The 14,806-nt window shown below is 38.8% G+C and overlaps 1 protein-coding gene across 1 annotated transcript; it reads left to right on the forward strand.

Moving 5' to 3' along the window:
* Nucleotides 1–307: 307 nt before the first annotated feature.
* Nucleotides 308–9,236, forward strand: LOC754087 (ZP domain-containing protein). The gene is made up of 9 exons (XM_030981852.1): nt 308–515; nt 1,867–2,022; nt 3,368–3,754; nt 4,179–4,354; nt 4,536–4,787; nt 6,416–6,558; nt 6,951–7,050; nt 7,468–7,645; nt 7,980–9,236. Exons 1-9 carry the CDS (start codon nt 308–310, stop codon nt 8,102–8,104), a joined length of 1,725 nt encoding a protein of 574 aa, XP_030837712.1. The 3' UTR covers nt 8,105–9,236.
* Nucleotides 9,237–14,806: the final 5,570 nt, after the last annotated feature.

A 14,806-nucleotide genomic window follows, 5' to 3' on the forward strand; every position in this document is an offset into this window, starting at 1 on the left:
ATGAATTTTCAGGTTTAGTGTCCTGTATCCGCCAAGCATCCTTTTTTCTTCTTTCAACATGCACTCTGTTTTGGAACAATTTATCTTTAGCACATTCCGCCCCATCAAACTTTGTTATGAGTATAATTAATTTTGCAGCACGTCTTGAGCCAAAATAGAGTGGCATGCCAGAAGAAGAAGAAGAAAGAGGGGGTTGAAGATGTTTCTATTGCCTTTGAGTTTCTTTCATTGTTTTTAAATTATCTTTGCGAATGCTTTAGGAAGTAGATTATACTGGTGTGAAAGTATATATTTGAAGACAATCGAAATGAAACCAAGAATAGGAGATGCGACCACACTCGAGAGCCTTTCCAATACATGTAGCGGCGTTGCATGGTCTGAAGGGGACTTGTACTGGACCTACGGTAGTCGAGATACTCTCAGCGTGAAGGACGGAGAGACGGATATTGTGCGTCTCATCCCTGTCAGTACATCATCGACGAAGGACATCTTTGTCGGCAGGAGAACAGTCGAAGGTATTTTTGAAAATGCCCGTTGGCACATCTGTGTCAAAGCCGGGCATGTACGTGGGTCAACCGCCTTTGGCAGTAGGGACTTTTAGATTTGCGTGGACTGATACGTGTGACGTCCATTCAAGGCAGTGCATTAAAAGGACGTCGATCGTAGCAATCCACGTTGTCGTTATGCAAATCTAAAAGTCCCTAATATACAGGGGCGGCGATTTCTGTTAATGACCAGGGGGGACGAAACGCGAATTTTTTTTACAAGGATGTTTTGCGAGGGAGCGTAGCGACCGAGCGAGATTTTTTTTGGCAATTTTATTAGTCTACATGCTGCACTCTTGGGCCTTCAGGAGCCTAAAAGTGTGTTGCAGTCATTATTCAGTATATGCTATACAATTTGTTTTGCACCTTTTCAAATTTCCAGGGGGGGGGGGGACGATCCCCCCTAAACAAATTGAGGGGGGACGTGTCCCCCCCCCCCCCGTCCCCCCGGGATCGCCGCCCCTGCTAATATACGCCTTGTGATTACTTTCCATGAAGGCGTGGTCTTAGCTGACGTATATAATGGTATCGTACAAAAATGTATGCACAGTGCAAAATGGATTTCAATCTACTTGAATTCAGCTAAGGTTTTCTTGTTATCGCAGGTAATGATACACAATCAAAATGGCATCTCGTACTGAACGAGCCATCGTTAGTAGGCAAAGCTCTCCAATTATTGTTGCCGCATAAACTAGGCATCGACATGCTCATGCGCCAAATATATTGGCCCGAATTTACAAAGTAGGTTTGTCGACAAACCTCCTTTGTGAATTCGGGCCATTATGTTTAATGAAAAAGTAGTCTGTGATGCAGTCCTATGTCACCAAATGACGCCTAGTTTGCAACGATTGGACGACTGACATTCTTATGTACAGCCCGTTGTATACGAGGAGTTTGTCTGACGTAGGACGGCGCTGGCGACTGGTATAACCTGGCGAGAGTGACGTCATACAAGATGTAATTGTAAAATGAATAATTCTTTTAAAGAAAAATCTATTAGTGGGAAACGGGCTATTTACATTCACGGGGTCTGTTTGATCTGCTAGCACAGACCCATATTTGACACATTTCCACAATTCCTAAAGCCTTGAGCAGAATCTCCTTATGTCAGTCGCATTATTCATACCATACAGAAGTCTCTTAGTATAGAGGGATTTTTATATTCAACGACTGGCAGGGGTTTGTGCCTGCATGCAAACTAGGCTTGCTTAAGCACATGACGCCTCGTGTGCACGGGGCGAAAGGAAGATGTTTTATTTATAATCAATCGTTAAATAGCACGTATGGATTCAACGATCAGATTTGTTATATCTAATTACAGGCCCTAGCGACGGAGAGTGCGACTTTGAAAAGATTAAATGTCGATGGCATTTCAAGAACTCTATGTCAAACGACTTGGATTGGACGAGACGGTCTGCAGAGCTAACTGCAAGTAACTCAACAGGACCAACTGTGGACCACACGACACAGAGCCGAAGTAAGTTATGAAGGGTTTAACATCTAAAATATACACATGATGATCGAAGTGCCGCATTTATTATCCGAACCCTCAAATACAGTAACATATAGGGCTTATTATGTTTAAAGTAGATATTCATTCATTTAAAAACTAACTTTATTTTCATTATTGCAAAGTTGAAACTTTGATTCGACAAGGTTATCTATTGCCTCACTCTAAACCCCGCGCATGGTTTTATTTTGATGAAAATTGCAGCGATACAAAAATAAAGGAATCTGTCGCTTGTAAACAAAATAAGACGCCATTGTATATTCAGCTGCACACACCGCGGTATGTTCGGCGTTTCAAGAGGCAACAAATGCCGTCCGTAATATTATTCCGGGGTTTTTTCAATTTGAAAATCTGGTTTCTTTTATTGTTAATTAAGCCATATCCTGTGTATTTACAAGCAAAAGATTTTAGTTATCAGAATCGGGTCATATCCCCTTTTGAATGGTTTGACATGCCATTACATCTATATACACGAAACTCATTATAATTTGAGAAATAATAGCTTTGCAATTATGTTCATTCTCTATGGGATGTCGTATGCTTGGGCAGTGTTGGTCCATATAGTGACGTCATTAAAACATCGTTATTTTTTCCGGCAAATCTCTCGTATATCCCAGCTGCTATGGAGGTGGTTGTATTTGTATTTTTTTTATAAATCACCCGATATGCAGTTGACCTAAAACTTGTACGATGGCCATCTGTTAGCTTACCAGTTTCTAGTGATACATTAGTTGACATATTTGTGATTTTCTTTGAATTTCACCTTTAATCGGGTATTCGCGTCGGGTCGGATTGTCGTGATACACGAACTTTCGAACACAAAGATCCGACGGCGAAAAAATGGATGGCACGAATTTAGCCGTAAAATATAGTGAAAGTTTTCATCAGCTAGATATAAAATAGATATATACGCACTTCAATACAATTGAAACACTGTATTTAATTATAAATGATTAATTCTTTCAATACTTTATTTCTTATTTCGTCAGATATCTTCTGTTGAGGTGTCGTGATATAGCGGTTTATTCACTTGACTCAAAATGGAGGAATGAGGGTTCAAATCCCAGTCCCCCACCGATATCATTTCGCAATTACATTAGACCACATTTGCCACTCTCCACCCATGTTTAAATGAGCATCTGGTAATTGTTGGGGGTAATACAAATTACAGGGCCACATGGAAAGCTGTATTTGTTGTGATGTGGCTACTCTGGTTAGACACTACCAACTCATTTCATAGTCATTATTATTTGCCTTTTATCGCTCTTTATCTTTATTAATCGAGGTATGTTTGTTTCTTCTTCTTTTTTAGCTGGTCAATACATGCTACTTAACACGAGCAGTCCGGCCAATTCGCCCGGGAACTTGGCATCCCTCATCAGCCCGCCAGTCAACGTCTCTGGGCCGGCACCTAAATGCTTTCGATTCTGGTACTACATGCATGATGTCACTAATGGCTCTCTCACGGTCTTCTTCCAACAAGGCGAGACCAGGTCCTCCCCGAATGGTCAGTCCACTGGTGAGACCAAACTGACCACGCTATGGTCCGCCTACGGCAGCCAACCCGACGAGTGGGTCGGCGCGGAGATCGAGGTGAGGGCTGCGGGAATCGGACACGTTCTCATCAAGGCGGTCGTTGGCGATCCAAGGCTGAACATCATCGGCATCGACGATGTCCACTTTGGAGAATGTCAGCAGGGTGAGTATTGTGCGAGACAGATGAAAAAACAGAAACATGTATTCCAGCCCCTTTATCTTGTAAAGCAAGCGAAGTAGCTGATTTGAAATGTGAGATGCATGAATGTCTTCTTGGATTCGATAGGTTGATCACCCTATTGGTGATCATAAAATGAGCATTATTATTAGGCTTTAGATAATTCTTGATGGGCAGATAAAGTAACTACAGACTGCCCAAAACCCTATTTCAAATTCTGTTTCGCATTTCAAAGATCATCCTCTTGTTATTATCATCATTATTAGTACGTAGTACTACTACTACTACTACTACTTTTATTGTAACATCACGATCGTCGTCGTCATCATCATTGTTACCAGTCTTTGATGTTGTTTTAGTCGTCGTTGTTGTTTCATCATCGTCATCATCACTATCATCATCGTCACAGACTCCAGACTGGTGTGTGAGGACTCTTCAATGACCGTATACCTGGACAAGGCAAGGCTAGGGATCTCAAGTCAGGATAGGGTTTCATTCAAGAATTCTCTCTGCCGAGGGGCTGAGTATGATGCAGATACGGTTGCTATTACAGCGCCCTACAATGGATGCGGCACAACAGTTAGCGTGAGTACATTAGAATATATACAAAGATCAATCTATTTCACGACAAGGATTACCACCGTCTTCATATATATTTACATATTAATTATTGATATACATATTTTCTGCCTTCACCTGCATGTGCCGAGCGATGCTAGTGACATTTCTATAAACCTCGCACCACAATTTTTCCTTTCAATCTCAGGAGAGTGATGACGTCATCCTTTTTTCCAATCAAGTCAACGTCATGATTCACTCGGATATCCGGAGCTCCGACGTCTCTATCCGGGTGAACTGTTCGATGAGTCGGACCTATCACGTGGCAATGACGTACTTGGCGCATGCGTGGATCAGATACATCAGGGAGGATGGCTACGGGAATTTCACGGTTCGCATTCGTCAGTATACCAACGTTAAGTTTGAAGATGCATACCCGGGTGATATCTTCCCCCAACAGGTGGGCATTAGAGCTATCATTTGATTTTCTCATCCTGAAAACAAACGAAATATTTCTGATTTGATAGTCGAAACATGCCTCTATACATGTTTCTTATAACACACGGCACAAATTCAAGCGCAATGGGGTAGCGTGGGTCCACAAGGCCTCGTGACTCGGGCTATTTTCCACGCCAATCAGCGGCTGAGATGAATCTAGCCGGCGACGAAGAGAGACTAGATACCCGGGGTGAACGCGCGATCGAGTGGCGTTAGCTACGAGACCTTTTGGATTCTAGCAATTACTGCTCTGCAGGAAGTATTCATAACTTTGGATTTATTGACCATTTAGAACGGCCTAAGTTAACAATTATAAGTGAGATAATTGGACTTTCCCTGTATATAAAATGAACCAGTCAAACTCGTTTTCGTTCCATATTATATAGGTTTTAGCCACTGACCTCTACCTATGGTAGAGGTCAGTGGTTTTAGCCCGTACGTCGTTCGTACTACGTATAGTTTACTGTGTGCGTGTGTGTGTGTGTGATTGATAATATATGCTGACGTCACGCGATGACACGTCCGCTGATTGGACGCTACCTTATTGGTAAAGAAATCTAATCGGAAACAAAGGTTAACATAAGAAATCCAAACCAGATTACTAAAGGCCTCCTGGCTGACGCTACTCGCTCTAGGGTTCACTAGGGTTTTCGGAAGTTGAGAGGCATCGGCATGAAAAGTGAGCTAAAATGGCCACGGATTAGGCGGAGGGTGAGGGAGGGGTACCCGATATGCTAGAGCGCTACGTATTGATTTATTCATTTCCACTTTTTTTCAACTGTTCCCTGTTCGTTCCCACAATGCCTCTTCACTCAAAGTATTGTATTACATGCTGGGGCTTATAACTAACGAGCTATATGGTTTTACCTGACACTCCTTCATATCCTGATTTCCAATTTTACTCAGTCCTTATATTACAAGTAACTACAACGACACGCGCTATATTAGAATCCACCATTGTTATTAGTCGATGTATCATTTATTCTTTTCTCGTTAACTTTCCGTAATTCACTTCTACTCTCGTGACTATTTCTTCTATTTTCAACACGTGCTCATGTGCAGAGGCGGTGATCCAAATGGACGGGGGGGGGGGGGGCTATTTCCCTTGAATTTGTTTGGGGGGGGGGGCTTCCCCCCGAAAAAATGAACAAATGCACAAATGAACAATTGACTAGTACAAATGCAAAAGTCTTCTCGCTCGGTCGCTACGCTCCCTCGCATAATATCCTTCAAAATGTACAGGTAAATATTTTAGAAAGTCTTTATTCCGGTGGTGCACCGTGATACCAACGAATACAGATTTCCCTCGCATTTAGTCACCCCTCCGGTCATGAAAACAAATCGCCGCTCTGCTCAATCATGTGACCTTTTAACAATGGTAATGTCCAAGCGGTCATTTACATTTTTGTTGTAGCACGATCGCAGAAACTTTGTTTAAAACCTGACATCGTTTCAATTGCCGTGTGGGCCACATTTTAAATTGAGCGAACATATATTATTGAAATTTTCTTTACTTGATTTTCGAATGTCCTAGGAATCATGTTGTTCGTTTTATTTTATTGTATTTATTTTAAATAAATCTCTCTGTAGGTTGAAATAGATGATAGGATTTACATGGCAACCGAAATGGTCACTATCAAAGACGTGGTAGATACGACACAAAATGCTCGATGCTGGGCTACTCCATCACGTGACCCTTCCGACCCTGTAAGCCGTGACATCATAAATGATGGGTAAGCTTGTGATCTTGTTCATTGGTGACGTTTGAAAAAGAATGCTGATTGTTATTATCATTTAATTTTTTTTTTTATTTGTACAACATTTTATTCGTATATTATTATTTGTATTATTATCATTTTTTTTTATAAAGGGGGGGGGGGTGTACCCGCACTCCTTTCTCAAGCATTATGATGGATATTACGATAACGTACATGATCTAGATTATTTCAACTGAAATGGGAACGTAGCAAGAAAATGTTACATAATTCGAACACAAATAGCCAAATGTTTACTATTTCGCTGTCACATACAGCAATAAGTACATGTATGTTAGCAAAATCACGCCTCGGGCGCAATTCGTTTAACTTGAATAGATACTGCAATATGTTTTTTTCCTTTTCCACAGGTGCCCCATAGGAGATGGGACCAAAGTCTACACGCTGTTGACGCGTGGCCTGCAGGCTTTCTCATTCAAAGCCTTCTCCTTCTCCCGGGATGAGAATCTTGTAAGATATCTAATTTTGATAATCAACGTGACAATATAGAAAACATCACTTTTAAATGCTCATTTAAAAAAGTCAATGTTCGTCCTTCTTTATCAGATAAAACCATGTGTGATTAATGCATTGTAATTTCTCACTGATTGTGTTTATTTCATCTTTCTTTTATTTTTGGGGAGGGTCACAACCTCCTCCCCCAAATGAAATAATGTGACCCCTTCTTAACTATAGGACGCAAAAAAGACCTTGAAAATCTCATACATTTTTTCTTCTGTTTTGCTTGTAGGGTAAAGGATCACTTTAAAATATGATAATTTTTTGCTTGTTAGAATTGTATTCTTCTTTTTAACAAAAACGTGTATCCGCACCTACAATACTTAATGATTATTAATTTATATTTCTATTTTATTACTTTGCTTGTAGATCTACGTTCATTGTGACCTCATCATCTGTCAAGATTCAGACCAATCAGCGTGCTCCTCAAATTGTAGTCATTCTCGTGCTGTACGAGAAGCTCGCGATACACGAGACTCTGGATTTGGCCCATATACAGTTTCACAAGGACCATTTATGTACAAGATAGATGCGACTCGTCAGAAAGGTACTTATTTTTCTGATACCTGTTGCATACACACGAAGCGTTTTTTTCGCCGGTCATGGTCGGTAATTAAACGCTAATGTTTTAGTTGGTTGTTGCAATTAAATTGTGTTCGAGAGAGATGATTTAAAAAAAAACTATTTGGCTTGTCCGAGAATTCGAAGCGATTAACTTTTGTAACAACCTCTGTTAGTTTGCAATTCTATTTAACGTAGTATCCTGTTTATTGTAGTATTGTTGACTATTTGTATACCCTAATTAAGTTTACAAGCAAAGCACCAGAGAAATCTGTTAAACTTAAACCCATTTTTTGTATTATTTCAATTTTCCTTTTTAGATGGTGCGTCCATGATTGTCATTCTTCTATCAGCCCTCGTCTGTACCACCGTTCTCTTACTGGCAACCATCTTCATAGGAGTCTTCATCTACGCGCGAAACCGAATGGGGATGAGATGTAATTGATTAATCACGTGATCACATCACGTGATAATTAGACGTGTTTCTCTGAGTGTGCTACGGATCGTGATGTTAGAGTTAGATATAAAGTAGAAATAAGGTCGAGTACTGCTCATGCGATTAAATTGTACAAGAAACTGAGTGGAAGCATTGATGAAAGGTCGATTGGGAATGCATGTATACTGTGCGGTTTTGAAATGATCAGAATGAAAAGGAATTGTCTCTATCGTGCTAAGAACCCACACTGCACACACAAAATTGGTATATGGGACTACAGACATTATGAAGTATGATCAAAATAAAGTTTAGCTTTTTCTATTCATAATCCAATACATAGATTTCTAATCAGATCGATCCTGTCCAGGGGGGCGGGGGGAGGGGGTCATTTCTACTATAATATTCTTCAAACTGTCATACTAAGAATGAGAAGGTTAAATTTTGTTTAGGCATGTTAGGATGCGAGGTCGATGTGATTGAAGTATTTTTGTGTGCTTGTATATTTACCCCACCCCTGTATACCGCATTTTTATCAACTCTTCATTATACATCTATATTACTTTATATTATAAAACTGTACAGCGCCTTAAGAACCAACTCATTTATGACTTACATATAAGCACACAATAAGCCAACATAATGATCCAGGTGCCTAAACACAGGCAAATGGGATAGGAAGGGAGGGATGGGGGTGTTCTTACTTTGCAGTCAGTAATAATTTACATTGGCATTGTAAAAAGGCAAACAGCTTTTTGTGTTACACATTTTATCAGTCGTTGAATGAAACGTTAATTTTGTTCGGTTTATTTTCTTTCCATGGAAATGTATGGCCTCAATAATATCAGAATAATTTTATTTAAAACGTTTTACATACCACATTGGATATACCTATATATATTCCCTGGACTGGACATTATTAGTCTAGCTTTTAACTTCTTATTATATATTATAACTTCATTAATAAATTGAACAATCACCCAAGTATGTTTGGTGTCTTTACTTTAGTGCAATTGAATTTATCATAATCGTTGGCCTACTGGTGTAACAATCTAAACAGGTCTTGGCTTTAAATATTTGTGGTTTTGTTTCTCCAGAGTTCTCATTTTACTTAGATGAATCCTGATTTACTCCCCAATCGCATTCATCTAGACATAATATACACACATACCCGCACGCACACACGCACCCACGGGCCCCGCCCATCCCCTACACAAACACAAAACATTTGGTCATGCTACCCCATTGATTCGAGCAACCAATCAAATGTTTCACCGACCGTCAACAAATCAGACGAGCCAAGTTCTTACTTCGTTTCCGATCGATAATGCGATCGAAATCGAAAGCAATCATTGTCGTCTGCACCACGTAACGGGGACAAACATCTTTCAATGCAGCTGATGAATTAAGATTTGTGTGGGGCATGGGCACACGAGCTCAAAATTAATTCACAACTCGGGCAATTTATGGCAGCCGCCTGTTTCTTCTGATACGCCAATGTTAAATTTGCTTCTGCTGCCATGTTTTTAATAAAACATTGATGGATTGTATTATTTGGATGTTTTTTGGACTATGTTCGTCAATATTCAATGATTTGAATTACAAACTACAAAATACAGATGGTGACCATGATTTAATTTGCATTGAGGAGGTAAGTTGGTGTCTCTAGCAAAATTTCATTAACAAAATTATTTCAACATTGTTCGTTGTAATAGATCATGGGTTAAAATTTAGGTATATTATCTATAAACATTGAGAAGTTGCATCTCATAAGTGCTTGATGAACTGATATAATCATCATTTCGATTGAGCTTTCACTTTCGATAAAAATCTACTCTTGGTAAGAGCAAAATTATACTGACTTTCAAATTAGGCATATCGCTCTTAAACTAACCAGTTACTGTACAATTGTTTTCCAATATATTTTTTGGACTGAATATTTTACGATTTAAGCTTATATCCAAAGGGGCGTCTCAAATATTGTCACCCTATTTCACACCTTTTTCAAATCTTATCTCCAATTTAATTTTTGATTTTTTTTTTCTTTCTTTCTTTTCTTTAAATCTCCCAGATCAAATAAATGTAATATCCCCTGTGAAGACATGCTATTTCTTTGAAAATTAATTTGAATCAATCCTTAATCAAATTTAGTCAGGGCTTGAGATGCTGGTCGAAGAGCTTCGCTTTTTTTAAGTTAACAAAATACAGAGTTATTTTTATTATATATTTTTCATCGTAATAATAGTTAAAATTAGTTAATCCACATAACGTTATAAAGTTACTTACCATTGGTATTCAAGATTTTACAGACGCCGTCCCCTTTAAATCCCGAAACCATAATATTATATGACTTTATTTTTTCAATCTAGATTCTACAAAGTTTCTGATAAACGCAATATTACTAGCACGCCCTTCATAGAACTCATCGTAGCACACCATGTCATCATCACGTCGTCTTACGAGTAACTTCCCGAGCGGGAACGACCGATACCAGTCCCTCCAGCAGATCAGCAGCAGGATCCTGAGCCGAGCTGGAACCTTGAACAGCATGGAGGAGCGGGAGCTCACCAGGAGAAGACAGCAGCTGGAGTACAAGGAGGGACTCAAGGAAGCGCAATACCAGTCCGTCAAGAAACGCCTCTGTGATAACCTCAAAGACCACGTCCTGTACAAGCGAGCTCTGCGAAACAGCTTGAAGAAAAAGTCGAGGTCTGAAGTTGACCTGCGAACATCATTCGACGTTGACCCATTTAATGAAAAACCTGACAACTACGATGACGACGATGATGATGATGATGAAAGATCTATGTTTGGACGTTATTGTGGACGGACGCATCCGCGTTTCACAGATGCCATGCTGGATCTCGATTATAAGATGAGGAATGGTGAGAAGGAGAAAACCAAAAAACTCCTGGGTATATCCAGAACGGAAAGCGACATCCTCATCGACCGCAAACTGACCACGGATCAGATTTTAAAAGCAGATCATCTTCCGTTGTCGCAGAGGTTGACCCTGACGAACACGGAGAAATTCCAATCCGTTATCAACCGAACGCGCGCCTTTTATGTCTTGAAAAAAATGCGGAACAGAATTGCTGAAAGAAAGGAGCGGGAGAAAGGAGTTAAGATTCGTAAAAGCTCGAAAGGTGAATTCTGCACTCAAAATACGAAGACAGATCTTCGATTGGAAACAGATCTTCTAATTGAGTAGATAGCAATAACTCTCGTTTTTATTTCACTAGTTTATCGGCATTGTAAATGGATGTGTTTAGCCATTCGCGACAGTTTTGTGTGATATGGAATTTGCTGCGAATTTATTGGGATTTTTTTCAAAAACATAAAAAACGTGTGTTTTCTGGTGGTATGTGGTGCGATGGCTCAGTGGTAGATCAGTGGTCTTGTACTAACCGGGAGGTCCGGGTTCGAATCCGAGTCAATACGCTCGTGCCCTTTGGTAAGGCATTGGTCATCATTACCAAGTTCCTCGGTGAGTATTTACAGCCATCGGTCCCGTGGTTGTTTACTTACAAGCATATACATGCTTTCTTGGCAATCAGGAAAGAACGAATGTGACAGATGGCTCCTATTCAGCAAAGAAGGAACTGCCACAAAACTTGTCTTTTAGACATTTCCCCCTCTCATTTTGACTGTATGAGGACTTGATTTGTAATTGGAGTGGGGTGACGTTCTTTTAGGGCTTAACCAAGAAAGGAATAATTATGCGATAATAATAGAGGCAAAAGTCCCGATAAAATTCATTAAATGTCTTGGTAGAGAATGTATAATGTGAAGATGAGATTAACTTCCTTAAATTTGAATTGTCTACTTTGGTAGTCAGGTTGGGGAAATCAAAGCAATATGGTTGCTTTGTTCTAAATTTTGGAACTTTTATTTCAAATGAGACTTCACTCTGAACCCATTTTAAATTGTCATTAATTTTTTTTCTGTACATGACTTCTAACACCGCGGTATGGTAATTTTGGGTGACCAGGTAAAGCAATGCATTATCTTTCTTTCGATATTTATGATATAAATAGATCTTAAAATGAGAAAGGAACAATTTTTCCTAAACCTTTAAAAACCTTTTGGAAAAGAAAACTAAGAAATAACCCAAGATCAAACTTTTATATCATAATAACAAGGAATAACTCATTGCATTTCTTCCAGAATGATTAAAGTCATATAGATCTGCAAACCAACAGTATAAATATCATGGTATGTCATTAAGAAATAAAGGCAACGTTTATTTTTGTTCTTCATTTTTTTGAAACTGACTTTATTAATCTTGTCATGGTGCAAAACGTTTTGGCACAATGTTTAGAATGTTTCCAAATCAATGATCCCTTCACATAAACAGGAATTCCTAACTTATCCTTTTTATTCGGCTTTATTTATCTTTTTACGGTGTAAAACATTTTGGCACAATGTTTAGAATGTTTCCAAATCAATTAAACCTTCACATAAACAGAAATCTGCAACTTGAAGAGATAACAACTTTACATGATGGTCATAAGTAGAGATAACAGATTTACATGATGGTCATAAGTACTTAAAAGAAAGGGAAATGAGTCATACTAATTTGTTTTAACTATTATGAAATTGATGCAGATCTTGTTGCTGGGATTGATGTGTTCCCCAAATCTGGAGTTAATCAACATTTACTGTCAGAACAATTACTTCCTAAAATTAGTTTAATAATGAGTCAACATTGCAATTGTCATTTTTTGTCAGTGTTTTGATTAAAGTACGAAAATTAGCAAGAAATCATCTTCAGTGTCAATCTATTTGTGATATTCGTGTATCACATCTGTGGATACAGAACCCTTTGGATTGGGTCTCTCTCCAGAATAGTTTTGGGAACTACGACATTTTTTTGAAATGGAATTGACGATTTTGAGATAAAGAGCGGAGCAGAGGGCGAAGGGAAAGGGAGAGGGGATAAAATAAAAGAGGAGGGGTGCTGAAATGGAACGAGAGAGAGGGACGTGGAGTTATAGTTTTGCAAATCGAATGAGATATAGAAAGGTAAATTTAAAGGTTTAATCATTGATTTATCATGCTTTATACATATGACATTTACGAAGGTTAATACAGGTTTTGTAGCCCAACTATTCAACAGCACATTGTTGTGAAAGCTCATAACTACCTATTCATAGTTATTTATGATTATATCATCATTATCGTTATCATTATTATCATTATTATTCTTGTTATTGTTAGTGTTATTATTTGTCTGAATTACCATGAAATGATATGAGAGGCTTTGAAAAACAACGCAAAATCGTATGCCTTCCTTCTCAGTGAAATTTTAAAAATATTTGTTACGTCCATCAGATCCATGAAATCTCTATAAAGTTCCCCAAGTGCTGATTCAATTCATCTGACAGTGCTTGTGTATCTCCAACTTGAAGTTCACATTATGTCAGCACAAGCACGCTTTACAATGTTAACAAATGACCCCGAAAACTGTCAAGTTGACCTCGGTGAATATCACTTCGAAGAAAGAGAAAATCGACCAAAGAAATCATTCAACCTTTGTTCTATCGTGTCTTTCTTTCGCTTGGCTCTTGTAAGTTCTTCCAATTGGAGAAGTAACAATAGCAGACGTTAACGACTACACGCTCCCGCGATTGATCGAACCAGTGATCGATATCACGGATTGTCTGCCACTTCGACACTGATGGATATGCATTGTTGTTGGACTTCGATGTAGTGGCGGAACGAAATCAGCGAAATGTTTTAAATGCAGGGGACTTAAGCCGACTTTAAATAACTTCTTTCTAGTCGACGTCTCTGTGTGTCATCCATAGAGATCCTAAGTTTAATGTTCTTTTTTCTGTTTTTGTTGTTGTTATTCTTTCTTTTTACCGGTAAATAACACCACCTTGACCACCGTTTCCTGTAAAGTTCTTTTCTTTGTCACCTTTTTAAAACGTAATATTTGATTTGCCTGTCTTTTTTTAGGAGAATTAGTTAGTTCCTAACTTTCTCAAGACTGTCACTTGGATTTTTTGTTTTGTTTTTGCTTCTAAAAATTCCCCGTTTTCTCCTTTGGCTTGCACTCTCGTATTTATAACTTTTGTTATTCAAATTTATCCTTAATCATTTTTTTTTTCTTCAAATCTTTATTCCTTTCTTATATTTTTTTTATAACAAATGCCAATTTCCAATTTCAATTCATTGTAATTATTACCATTTTACGGAAAATTACAATCAGTTTCTAGTTGTTCTGTATATCTCTTTCCCCCCCCCTCTCTCTCTCTCTCTCTTTCTCTCTATCTTTCTCTATCTTTCTCTCTATCTTTCTCTCCCTCTCTCTCTCCTAGTGTCTCTTTCTGCCCCGGCCGGTCTCTAACTCTTTATCTCTCTGTTTATCTCTCTGTCTCTCTCTTCCTCTCTCCCACTCCCAACTTCTCTGCAATACATCTCCAATTTCTCTCTCTCTCTCTGTCACTTGTATTCTATATCTCAATCTATGACATACCACACTTTTCATTAATATCCCACACTATGCGATAATGAGTTATCGACAAACTAGATATACAAAGAAGTGCTTCAAAAGACATTGACGTCATCGATACGCAGAGAGCGTTTTCTCTCTTTCATCTCTCCCCGAATTTTTGACATGTAAATCAATAATATCAATTATAGCATCAATATACCAAACTGAGCGTTCCGATCGACAGAATCTATAATTTGGGACATCGTCTCCAC

Source organism: Strongylocentrotus purpuratus, unplaced genomic scaffold, assembly GCF_000002235.5.
Source record: "Strongylocentrotus purpuratus isolate Spur 01 unplaced genomic scaffold, Spur_5.0 spur5_contig_822, whole genome shotgun sequence".
In the NCBI taxonomy this organism is placed as follows: Eukaryota; Metazoa; Echinodermata; class Echinoidea; order Camarodonta; family Strongylocentrotidae; genus Strongylocentrotus; species Strongylocentrotus purpuratus.